The 12,479-nt window shown below is 40.1% G+C and overlaps 1 protein-coding gene across 4 annotated transcripts in view; it reads left to right on the top strand.

The window, feature by feature from the left end:
• The window catches only part of SLC9A9 (solute carrier family 9 member A9), a 663,200-nt gene that overhangs the window by 416,856 nt on the left and 233,865 nt on the right, over nucleotides 1–12,479 (top strand). For 3 of the 4 annotated variants that reach the window (XR_010319148.1, XM_064275566.1, XM_064275568.1), the window contains exons 10-11: nucleotides 4,375–4,488; nucleotides 6,107–6,218. Coding sequence is in view for 3 of the 4 variants with exons in the window: in XM_064275566.1 (XP_064131636.1) it covers nucleotides 4,375–4,488; nucleotides 6,107–6,218 (226 nt within the window). In the remaining variant the exon portion in view is untranslated. The remainder of the gene's footprint in view (nucleotides 1–4,374; nucleotides 4,489–6,106; nucleotides 6,219–12,479) is intronic. The other variant, XM_064275567.1, reaches the window with a different exon arrangement.

The following is a 12,479-nucleotide window of genomic DNA, read 5'->3' as shown; positions in this document are numbered from 1 at the left end:
TTTTTAAACTATGAAAGTAATATATGCTCATGGTAAAATAATAATAATAATAATAAATAACACAGCTGCTAATAAAGGGAAAGTGAAAATTATCAAGAGAAAGCAAAAATCCCCATTGCAGTTCAGTTGATTCTGACTGACATCAACCCTATAGGACAGAGTAGAACAATCCCATAGGATTTCCAAGGAGTGACTGGTGGATTTGGACTGCTAACCTTTTGATTAGCTGCAGAGCTCTTAACCACTACCCACCAGGGCTCCATTATCGATAGATGTCTATGTAAATACTCCCAGGTAGAATTCCGTATACATAAACCTATAATTTATTTCTCCAAATTATTTTTTATTATTTAACAATGGATCTTAGATATCTTTCTCTATCAACACATGAAGAACTGCTTAAAATGTCTGCTATTATACAAATGAACCATAATTTATTTAACCATTTCTCGTATTGTGGATATTTAAGTTGTTTCCAAGTTTTTACTAATACTGACACTGAGTTGGAATTGACTCAACAACAATGGATTTCTTTTTTTGTTTTTTTAACAATGCTTATAAAGAATTTCCTTGTTGTATTTAAATTGTTGATGCATCCAGAATTTATTTTGGTATAAGTGTTACAGGGCAGGGCTTCCCAGCTCGGGACTAAGCCCTGCTTAGGTTCTTACCTTCTTCTGACCAAGAATGACCAGGAGAGGCTCAGAGATGCCACACGAACAAAGGTTTATTGGGGACAGAAAGAAAGTAAAAATGCTCGCAAGAGAGAGATGGAGAGGGGTTTCCACCTATGCTAGCCTCCAGTCTGTCATCAACAAAGGATTTCCTAGGGTTTATGAAAGGTTTTCTTCACTCATTAGATGGGTGGAGATTTTCAGGAGAAGGGGAGGGGTTATGAAAATCAAATGCATGCACAGTTGGAATTCAAGATGGATTTCCTCGCAGAGGTTGTCGGAACTAAGATGGAGTCCATCGCAAGGGCTGCTGGGGTGTAGAACAGGACTTATTCTGGGATGCTGCACATGCATGATGTCTCTGGATCTTGGTTTGAAGGACCAAGATACTGAATTAAAAATATATATATATATTAAAACTAAATTATGTTGAAGGCAGGAAAAATTAATGAAATGGGGGGGTACAATGTTGAAAATTAACAAAGCCAGTGTTGCTTCTTGAAAACACTCATAAAATTGATAACCCCTAAGCAAGATTTGGAAACCCTGATGACGTAGTGGTCAAGAGCTATGGCTGCTAATCAAAAGGTTGGCAGTTTGAATCCACCAGGTGCTCCTCAGAAACCCTGTGGGGCACTTCTACTCTGTGCTATAGATAGTGTCATTATGAGTCGGAATCGACTCAATGGTAACAGGTTTTTTTTTAAACAAGTTTTATCAAGAATAAAAAAGATACAAATTACCAATGTTGGGGGAAAAGACATAACAGCAAGCCCTACAGATATTGAGGATATTATGAACAATTATATGCCAGTAAAATTCCATATGAAATTTTATGTGGAATGGACAAATGCCTTGAAAAATACAACTTACTAAAACTGATACAAAAGTAAGTAGAAAATCTGACTATTCCTGTATCTATTAAAATAATTATATCTATAATTAAAAATCATCCTACATCTTTAAACCTTAAATCAAAAAAAATATGCCCTTAAGTTATTGTAAAACCAAAAAATAGTTTAATTGAACTAGTAAAAAAGGTCTGCCTTGTGCATTATGCTCTTTACAGAACTACCTGTATGGGATTAAACTGACAGAAGTAACTTCAAAGATTAGATAGGAACCTACGGGGCAGCGAGTTTATGTTAATGGCGGGGAACAACTCAGAAAAGGAAGGTGACTAACTCATAACTCATAGAATGTAATCATAACTCAAAGAATGTAATCAGTGTCACTAAATTGAACATGTAGAAACTGTTGACACGCTCTTGATTTTAAAAAATCTATTCCTAGTAGGCTAGAAATAGACGGAAACTTCTTTAATCTGTTGAAGAGTTTCTGTGAATTTAGTGGAGATATATTGAAAGTTTTCCCTGTGTTATTGGGAAAAACACAAAGACGCCCCTGTCACTTATATTCTACATTGTGCTAGAGGTGCTAACAAGTGTAATGAGGCAAGAAAAAGTTGCAAAATGTATAATGATTTGAAAGGAAGAAATGAAACAATCTTTGTTTGAAAACAACTTGATTGTGAAACTTCAAAAGAATCTATAGATAAAATATGAGAATTATTCAATGAATTTAGCAAGCAGTAGTCAAGAAATAAAATGATGTATTAAAAAGCAAAGATGTCCCCTTGAGGACTAAAGTGCACCTGACCCAAGCCATGGTGTTTTCAATCACCACATTGCATGCAAAAGCTGGACAATGAATGAGGAAGAATGAAGAATTGATGCCTTTGAATTATGATGTTGGCAAGGAATATTGAATATACCATGGACTTCCAGAAAAATTAACAAATTTGTCTTCGAAGAAGTACAGCCAGAATGTTCCTTAGAAGGGAGGATGGTAAGACTTCATCTCACATCCTTTGGACATGTTATCAGGAGAGATCAGTCCCTAGAGAAGGACATCATGCCTGGTAAAGTAGGGGATCATGGAAAGAGAGGAAGACCATCAATAAGATGGATTGACACAGTGGCTGAAATGATGGGCTCAAGCATAGCAACAATTGCGCAGGTGGTGCAGGACCAGGCAGTGTTTCGTTCTGTTGTATGTAGGGTCACTATGAGTCAGAACTGACTCGATGGCACCTAACAACAACAACCACCTATGAGATACAGAGACATCAACACATGGGGAAGTAAGTAGACCTCTAGAGGGAAATTGAGATGTGGCTACTAAGAAGAGGCTGAATAGATCCCAGGTGGCAAACACGTCCACCTGGGGGTAAAATATACTTGGAATGGGGACAGGAGGAATGCATTTAGCCCAGCATTTGTTTCTTTAATGAGAAAACTAGATAGCCAAATCTCACTTTTTGAAAAAGCAAAGGTATAATGAGGTAGAAACATGTTCCCCATTCCGTCTATCTCCTCCTATGTTTTCACGTTTCCTTTGTTTACTTGGGTGACAGTTTTGTTTTGATGAGTTGGCCTAGAAAATAAAACAAGCGCTCAGGATAATTGATGATTGCTGCCACTGCAGAAGACCATCTTGTAGCAAAGGAGCTATGTCTTATTTAATCCTTTTCTTCTATTACTAGTTTTAAATAATGTTTCTGACAAGATTCTGCTCTTCTTTCTGTCGACTGTCAGTGAACTGGTATGGGACATTATTTGTGGAGCTGTAAATACATTACATGAAAAAATAATGAGTCCTTAAAAAGCCCAGAGAAATGCCTCCAGAGACATTTACCTAACGTGGAGATTTATGTAGGTCCAAGAATGAAGTTTTGGAAACTTCAAATGAAAAGTCTAGAACATAAAACAAAGTCTCTTGCACATCTGCCTTTATTGTAGACCCTGGACGATCTTCCCTCGTACTTTTAATCTGGAAGATGGAGAGTGTTTTTCACCTTCAACTTAAATTGTTTAGTTAATGGTCTAAGAATAACTCTTGGGAGCATCCCTGAGCATAGCATATTATTACTCCATTCTTCTGAGTGAATTTGATGTATCTATTGTGTTCTTGCTGCATAAACTGATCACTGGGATTAATCATTTTCTTTTTACCAGCTAGAAATTGTAGACATTTAATGGATGTACCTACATCAGTCAATGTAATGAGTCTCGTTGTTTGGGCTTTGAAATATACTGATGATTCTAATGTGGAAATATAATCTACTTTCATCCTTATTCCAAGTTTCCCGAGTTTCTCCTTCCTGTCTGCTTGAGGAAGTTAATTTAGTTAAAGCGTTTTTTTTTTTTTTTCTTTTTTTTTTTAATTAGTTCTTCAAAGTCTGGGCACTTCAGTATATCTACTGGCTGAGGTGCAAAAGGGGTACACAAGCATTATTGTTTATGACAGTAAACCTTAAGCAAATTACTTAGCTAAAAAAAAAAAAAAATTTTTTTTTTTTTATTTTTTCAGTTTCTTTAACAGGGAATATTTTGTCATCTTAGTAGGAATTGTTCCATGAAAGATCGTGCTGGTTAATATTACCCAGGGGTATCTCTGGCAGCCTTGCAGTTGGAAACAATGAGATGTTGACATGGCTATAGCATCTGTTACAGATGGAGAGCCAGGGCAGTCAGCTGACCTGACAGAAGAAGCAGGGCCCCTGCGCCCTCCAGAGGCTGAGCCCAAGGCTGCAGGGATGAGCTTCCCAGATAAACGAAGATCCTTCCGTCATCAAAGATAGTTACTGGACTCAAATCTGGGTCGTAATTAATGAATTTGGTTTCTGTTTTGTTTTCAGTTGTTTGAATTTATGAACTTTTTGGCTGAAAACGTCATCTTCTGTTACATGGGCCTGGCGCTGTTCACATTCCAGAATCACATCTTTAATGCTCTTTTTATACTCGGAGCCTTTGTATCCTTTGAAATATAGCCTGTGGGGTGATTAGGGAAAGGAACAAACTACGTACGTTTTCAGATTATTCTGTTAAATTGTTAAAGCAATTTCCTCAGGTTTGCTACAAGACTCGAACTGAAGGTAGATAGGTAACTTCTAGCTAGAGCAGAAAAGCACCCTAAGAAATTGGAGCCCTTGTTAAATGCTTATAGTTCAGGAAAAGACATTGAGGAAAGACTGAGGAAAATCAAGAGAAAAAAACCAAAAGAGAGCAACATTTTTCAAGGATTCAAAAGACATTTAACTAAAATTATGAATTATTTACATGAAAAATTATGTTGATCCATTCGACATGGAGAAATGGATTTAATATGCATAAGAGAGTATCAGAAGATGCTCCTGACAGCCAGGATTATTGAGCTTTGGCAATGTTTTCTTTGCAAGATGGTAAAATCTTTTTATTTCAAGGAGGTCTATGAAAATAAGGTAGACAGAATAAAGATTAAATAAAATTAGCATGATGAATGTGTCTTCACCATCATAGCATTATGCAATATGAGTTTATTTTAATAAGATAGCACCTTTCCTGTAAGGAACAAGGAACAGTGCAGATAAAATCTAGGCCTCACTTTTAATGCAGAGGACTCTTCTAGCTCCAGCTGGGGCAGAAGACATTCCTAGGGCCAATGAATGTCTGTCAGAAAGATTATTGAACCAGTCGGTGTATCTATAAGGACACTCAGCAGCTACTGTCTTTCTTTCTACTTGGAAAATGGGCAGAAAGCCCCCTCAGATCACGGGCAGATCATCAGAACAGTCTAGAGACCCAACGTCTCTATAAGACCCTTTCCAACTAAGTGCCTGCATTTATTTGCCTCATTCTCTTTTTAATGAGCGTTCTGCTAAATTCAAATTTCATCCAAAACTTAGATCTCAAAAGAAAGCTCCCTTTTCCAAAAAAAAAAAAAAAAACTCCCTCCCATTTGAGGACAAACTGGAAAAAATAGACTATTGAGGAAGAAGTCAAAGGTGACAAAAAGGGAGAGGTGAATATTGTCAATATTTTTGTAGATTTTTACCCATAAAACTTGGATTTTAGTAAAAGGCCTCTTAAAGCAGTCATTGTATTATACATTTAGACAGGCAATTCCTCTCAAAAAATTAAATCCACTCAAAGGAAAAAAAAAGGGGGGGGGGGGAAGCCTGCTAGACACAGAGAGTATAAACTGTTGGAAAATAAGATGGGAAGGATGAGCAGGAGCACATTTCTCTCATCTGAAGTGCTGCTTGAGGAGATAATCCTGCATCATCTGAATGGTCCCTGCTTCACATTTTACAGCAGGATTGAGTCCGTCATCAGCAGCATAAATGTGATGAGAAAATTTCCAATGATTGAAACAGCCTTGGGTTCGCAATTTTAAACCAAGCATGTATTCAAAGAAAGGCAGCATTCTCTATTATTTCTGGAATGGAACTGACACCAAAATGTGAATTTTGGAAGTAAGTTGGGCAGACATGTAGCGACACGTTTATTCCTGCTTCCAGGGTCCTAATCGTAGAAAGTGATTTTCAGCAGAAGGGGCTTCAGTTGATTGCAGCAATGTCTTCCTTAATGCTTCCCTGTGCTTCTCTACAGCTAGCAACTTTTGTTGCCAGAGCCTGCAACATCTATCCCCTCTCCTTCCTCCTGAATCTGGGGCGAAAACATAAGATCCCCTGGAATTTCCAGCATATGATGATGTTTTCAGGTAGGTGAGCCAAATTAAATGGTAGCTTTGATGTTTTCACACTTTCACAGAACAGGAAGGCCCAAGGGAGGAGACTTCAAGGTCTAGGGGAGACATAACTTCTCTTCACCCCGTTGTACCCGGCACCATGCTTATACTCCATAAGTTCTGAGCAATAGCACAATTTCCTTTTCTAGAAAAAAAAAAAAAAAAATAGAAGGAAGGTGAAAATTAAAGGCAACTTTGTTGGAATGACCTCAAGGTATAGTATCTGGACTGGAATGGGCAGTTGGGCCTCCCACTGGCCTGTTTCAGATCAATTTTCATATCAGGGAATTTGAATTATCATTTCACAAATTGCAGGCTTCAAGGGAAACAGTGGGTAAATGGCGCCACTCGTATCTAATGTTAAAGTTGTTTGTCCTTGGAATTCCTGCTCCGTTCTCGTGCAAAGCTCCAGCAGCTTCTCATGATTAACACAAGAACAAATCATATCTAAGCATGCTCAGCTATTAGTTGAAAGAACAAATATTAATCTGGTGCTCACCAGGTGGCAAGAGCAATTCTGGGCACTGGTGGATGAAAGTGACAAGGTCTCTGCTCTCAAGAAGCTTATGTTCTAGTTTCTTAAACCATAGCTGAAGGCTCCTTTCCAGGAGAAAATAAAACAGATGAACTTGCTGACCCTGAACTCCTCTGGGGACTACAGTTTCTTTCTGTCTAATCAATTTTTCTACATCAGTCTTCCCTTGTTCAGAGATCTTTCTCCTTCCATGCCTACTATGTGTATACACACTCAGAAGCAGTTCACCGGGAGATTCATTAGAGTAAGAAAACTGCTAGCAGAATAGGGCAAAAAAATATAATTTCAGACATAAAGGAGAATGTGGAAAAAGCAACGGAAACAGCATTTAGTTATACCTCCACAACAACGGACTCAAACATACCAACGTTCATGAAGATGGCACAGGACCTGGTAACATTTTGATCTGTTACACATAAGGTCTCCATGAGTCAGAGCTGACTTGATAACTACAACAACAACATATATCAATCCTGTGAAGCAAGTATTAACCCATTTTGTAGATGGGAAAACAACTGAGGTTCATAAAAAAGCATTCTTGAACCCAGGTCTGTGAGACTGCACTTCAAACCTAACCAAGTGCCTCATAATTCACATTTCTAGAAGGAGCATAAGGAATAAAAGGTTTATTTCACCTTCAGTCCCATTCTATCCTGATCTATGCAATAAAGCAGGGCAGTTCCTGGGTTGAGAATGAGTTGTTTAATCAAGTATGGGCAAATGGAGATCTAACATTGAAAATCACCCTCCTGATGTCCTCTGACAGTGCTTCCCTACATTTCTGAGCATGATAGGGTGAGAGAGAGAGAGACAGTAATAAAAAAAAAAAAAGAAGATGAGAAATTGGACTGCTAGGTGAACTTCAGCTTACAACAGCAGTGAATTTTGGCAATGCGTTGACTTCTATTATGAGAAACAAAGGCAAATTCGATCACTTATAAATAGGAAACCAGCACCATGTTGCAGTGTTCGTAGGAGCTGGAAAGCACTTCTCCTTCCTTCCCAACAAAACTTAAGCAGCTTTGCTCTGGAGAACACTGGCTTATTTTTAAAGCTTGAATATTACATTTTAAACAATGCTTTACTTGTCAAAGAATGCTTTGAGAAAGATGTAAAGTTTTAGTCATGTTGGGATATGAAGTTGCTGCCCAAATGATCTCCTGATCTGGTGGTTTCTCAAGGGTTTGGGGCTTTCTATGTTTGCGTAGCTGCTGGAGATGCATTAAAAACTGATAGACACCAGCAATAGGGTAAGTTGCAGCCAGAGCTTGTGAGGAGTCCGGAACTTGGTGATGTCTTTATGATATTCTAAGCAGAGGGCCAGCCATCCTAAGCACTCGAGCTAAATATGGCCTGGGCCTGTTTTGGTAAATAAAGTCAGAACATAGGCGTACCCATTTGTGTACATATTGTCTATGACTGTTTTCACACTACAATGGCACAGTTAAGTAGTCCCAACAGTGACTATATGCCCTGCCAACCCTAAAATATTTATTATTGGGTCCTGTTCTAAAGCATCTAAGCCCTCAAAAAGGAAAACAATAACCCTGTCACATTAATGGAATTGACATTATTAAATTCATGGGAATGCCAATCAGGAATCTGCATCATTAAAAGGGCCAGCATACCAAAATTTCAGGACACCTACGTAGGTATGATTGTGATGTCGACATAATGGTGTCCATAGTCCTCCACACCGAGGATACATGTCTTCTGTCAGGCATTGACTAGCTCACCATTAGCAATTCAGCTGCTTGACCTCAAGGGTTACAGTCATCTTAGGCCAAAGTAGCCTTCTTTTTATAGATTTGACTGCGTCTTTTGTTTTTTGTCTTGTAGACTTTTCACATTGAAACGAACTTGAACAACAAAGAGATTGGGTTACTCCTTTATATTTTATGTCGTTTTAATTAAAAGTAAATAATATTCATGATGCTCCCCAGTATGGCTGAAAGAACACTGTACTTTCTACCAAAATCTGTTTTCTTGGCTTAAAAATGAGGAGATAGTAACATTTTATGGCTATGTAATAGAACCATAGATGGTACAACTCAAAAGTCACTTTACAACTCCCTGAGACATTTGACAAACACTGTTTTGAGACTCATAGCCAGGGAGAGGTAGCATAGTCACTATTGATCTCTTTTTGCAGATTAAATAGAGAGAGAGAGAGATGGAGGGGTTAGGTAACATGCTCAAAATCTCAAAACTAATTAGAGTTGAAACTAAGACTTGAACCCAGGCCCCTTGACTTTGGGATTAGAACCTTCTCATCTACGTGACACTGCCTCAGATTTACCCTCAAGGTCATGAGAACAAAATTTAAAATCAAAACCATATTCTTCCTAACTCAGGCCAAGCCCAGCATGTCTAACACATCCCTCATGTAAACACCCATCCAGTTCGTAACAAACCAAGTACGTGGGGACCAGCCCCCTCCCCTCAGCCACAGACTCAGGTTGTTCAGTCTGTACCCCAACCCCTCAGTATCCATAAAGGACCAGGTGAGATCACCACGTGTGCAGCAGAAGAGCTCCAGACTCAGCTGATTTTCCGCACGAATTCTGATATGCTCTACCTCACTCAAAACCTAAAGTTTTAAATGTATTTGTCAGAAAATAAAGAACTTAAAAGGTCAGTTTAAGATAACGTAAGCCAGAGAAGGAGGTTAACAAAGCAGATCAGATAAGGAGGTTAACAAAGCAGATCAGATAACACACTGTCTAGCCTTTTGTGGGTATGTGAGAACAATGCTTGCCAAAACCAGATGGAAAAGCGAGTCCCCTTGAAGAATATTTGCTTTTTAATGTAGTCTAATGTTCTTAATTATGCCTGTAGTGCTTTTAGTCATCCAATAAGGAGGATGAATTAAATAATCCTCTGGCTGAATTTAATCATCCATGCTTCAATAGTGGATTTAGATAGAGCCTTTCTTTAAACCAAAAAAAGCCAATTCCAACTCATGGAGACCCCATGTTTGTGAAGCAGAAGTGTGCTCCACATGGTTTTCAATGGCTGTGATCTTTTGGAAGCAGATAGCCAGGCCTTTCTCCCGAGGTACCTCTGGGTGGGCTTGAACTGCCAACCTTTCAGTTAGTAGTTAAGCATTTAACTGTTTGTACCACCTAAGGACTGGACCCTTTCTTTACCTGACTCAAAACATTTTGCAAAGAGTCCTTTAGTCCCTGTATCTAAAATGGGAGTGTGAATTTATTTGTAGATCCACTCATTTACAGCCACCCAGTTATTCATTCAGCAGGCATACACTGGCACACCATATTGGGTAGGACCTGTGTGAACACTGGCAAAGATATGGGCCCTCTCTTACGAGAGAGCGAGCCTAAGAGATAGAGCTTGGGGTCCCCTAAGCTCAGTAGACTTAAGAAAGTATACCTAAAACAGTTCAAAGGCTGGTCAGTGAAGAACCCAAAATTTCTTTCTTCATCACATACACCTTCCATCTGATAAATCCTTCTCCATTATCTTCACCCCCACCTTATGCTGGCCCTCTTGGCCCCGAGCAGGAGAGAAGTTGGTGATGCTCTCCAAGCACAATCGGATTCAGTGTGAAGTGAATGAAGCTTAAACTTCAGGTTCTCTCATTTATACAGGCCCCTTCCAAGATCCTAGAAAGGGCCCTGGGACTGTGCTCTGTTGGGTATAGATAGCTTGTAAAACTAAGATATAGTCGTACTCTTTTTCCCAAAGAGGGCCCCCAGCTTGTGTAAGCTTTGTTGTTGTTGTTAGCTGTTGTCGAGTCAGTCCCCATCTCATGGCAACCCCATGCACAACGGAATGAAATGCTGCCCAGTCCTGTGCCACCCCAGTGATCGGTTAGGAATCAGACCATCGTGATCCAAAGGGTTTTCACTGGCTGATTTTCAGGTAAATTGCCCATCCAGTTTGGAAGGTCTGTTAAAACCTGTTCAGCGTCATAGCAACACACAAGTTTCCATTGACAGACAGGTGGTGGTTGCATATGATGTGGACTGGCTGAGAATCAAACACAGGTCTCCAACACAGAAGGAAAGAATTCTATCACCGAACCACCACTGCCCGTGAAAACTACACGCACTGTTGTCAAGCTGATTCTCATAGCAACCCTATAGGACAGAGTAGAACTGCAGCAGAGGGTGTCCAAGGATGTGACCTTTACGGAAGCAGATGACCACATCTTTCTCCCACTGAGCCCCTAGTGGATTCAAAGTGCCGACATTTTGGTTAGCAGCCCAGCGCTTAACCAGTGCACCACCGGTGCCTCTCCTGTGTGTAAGCTTTAGGCCCTACAAAACCTGGATCAGACTTGCCTCCAAATCTGAATGCACCTGGAGATGAAATTTTCAGAGCAGATGCAGCTGCTTATTACTCATCTCCTGGAAGTGAGAGGGGCTGTCGATGAGTTTGAAATAAGGGATTTGATCTGTGTAGATGGGTCCGGTTCATCAGTAGGTTTGAGGAAAACTCACATTGTCTATGGGTGACCCCACTGCCACAGCCACCCTTTGCCTCTAGAGACAAGTAAGCTGAAAGAAACAACTGTCAGGCCCGGATTGAATTTCTCACCCAGCATAGACTTGGCCCGATTTATTTTTAAAGACTTTGGTAATCTGCATACACACTGCCTTGGCCCAGTAAAATGAGGAACCGATCTCAAGGTCAGGAGTACTGGTCTGTCTGTTGTCTTGAGAAGCTGTTAGTAATGCACATTCTGTTCTTAGCAGCTTGGATGCAGTTAAGAGTCATTCAGGGAAGTTCAGCCTGAGACATTTTTAAGACCTTCTTTAAATTCAAGGCCAGAAGGCCAGAACTGCTGTGGTATATTGTGTGACACCCAGCACAAAGAGCTTAAGAGGCAGCTAAGCTCTTCCGAAACTGTTCAGGTTGCTCTTGAGCACAGCCCTAGTTAGCGCCATGAGTAAGCAGCCCCTCCCCGGCTCTCAGCTCCCTTGAAACCAAAGAGGCAGCGCTCTGTGGTTTAAATTAAAGGAGGAGATGTGCTTCGCACAAATTAGCTTTCCTATTGATGTGGTGCATATTACAAGGATCAGGCCTCTTGTTTTAATTCAAACCCATGTGCTGCAATTTTTATTTAATTTAAAACTAAATAGGAGCCGGGAGTTGCTGGAAGGAGGGGAAATGCCAAGCCCAATTGAGCCCTGGCAGCTTTCCTGAAACCACTCTGACTTTGGGATGTGGCTGTTGGGCTAAAGAGCCACGGTGCAGAGCCAGCATGCTTATCTGGACAGGAGGGAGGCCAGGGAAGCACCTGGGCAGGTGGTAGGTGCCAGACAATATATCAGAGAACACTGGTCCCCAAATGTGTTGATTTCTGCTGCACTTGGAAGAAGTCATTGAAACCCCAATGTGTCCTATCATGTACTGAGACAGAGTTTTTACCAGGGAAATGTGACCACAGTGTACAGATATAATATAAAGCCTCATCCATGAGCTCACATAGCCGGAAAATCCACAGCATCATCAGTGGCCAGGCTTTGCTGCTAATGTTGTTTGTCGCTCATTTGGTTGTCCACCAGCACTCATTAACAATCAGATAGCTGCCAGCACCAGAGGATTAAGAGAAAGGCATGGATGGGAAACTTTCAGGCCATTTTTCCATTAGCATTCATTTTTTTCCCATCTCAATTTTAAAAAGACCGCCATTCCTATTGGAGTTATGGAACACTGTTGTTCTACAGCTC

The sequence above is a fragment of the Loxodonta africana genome, chromosome 23 (genome assembly GCF_030014295.1).
Source record: "Loxodonta africana isolate mLoxAfr1 chromosome 23, mLoxAfr1.hap2, whole genome shotgun sequence".
NCBI classification, from domain to species: Eukaryota; Metazoa; Chordata; class Mammalia; order Proboscidea; family Elephantidae; genus Loxodonta; species Loxodonta africana.
This window is presented reverse-complemented; position numbering and strand designations above follow the sequence as displayed.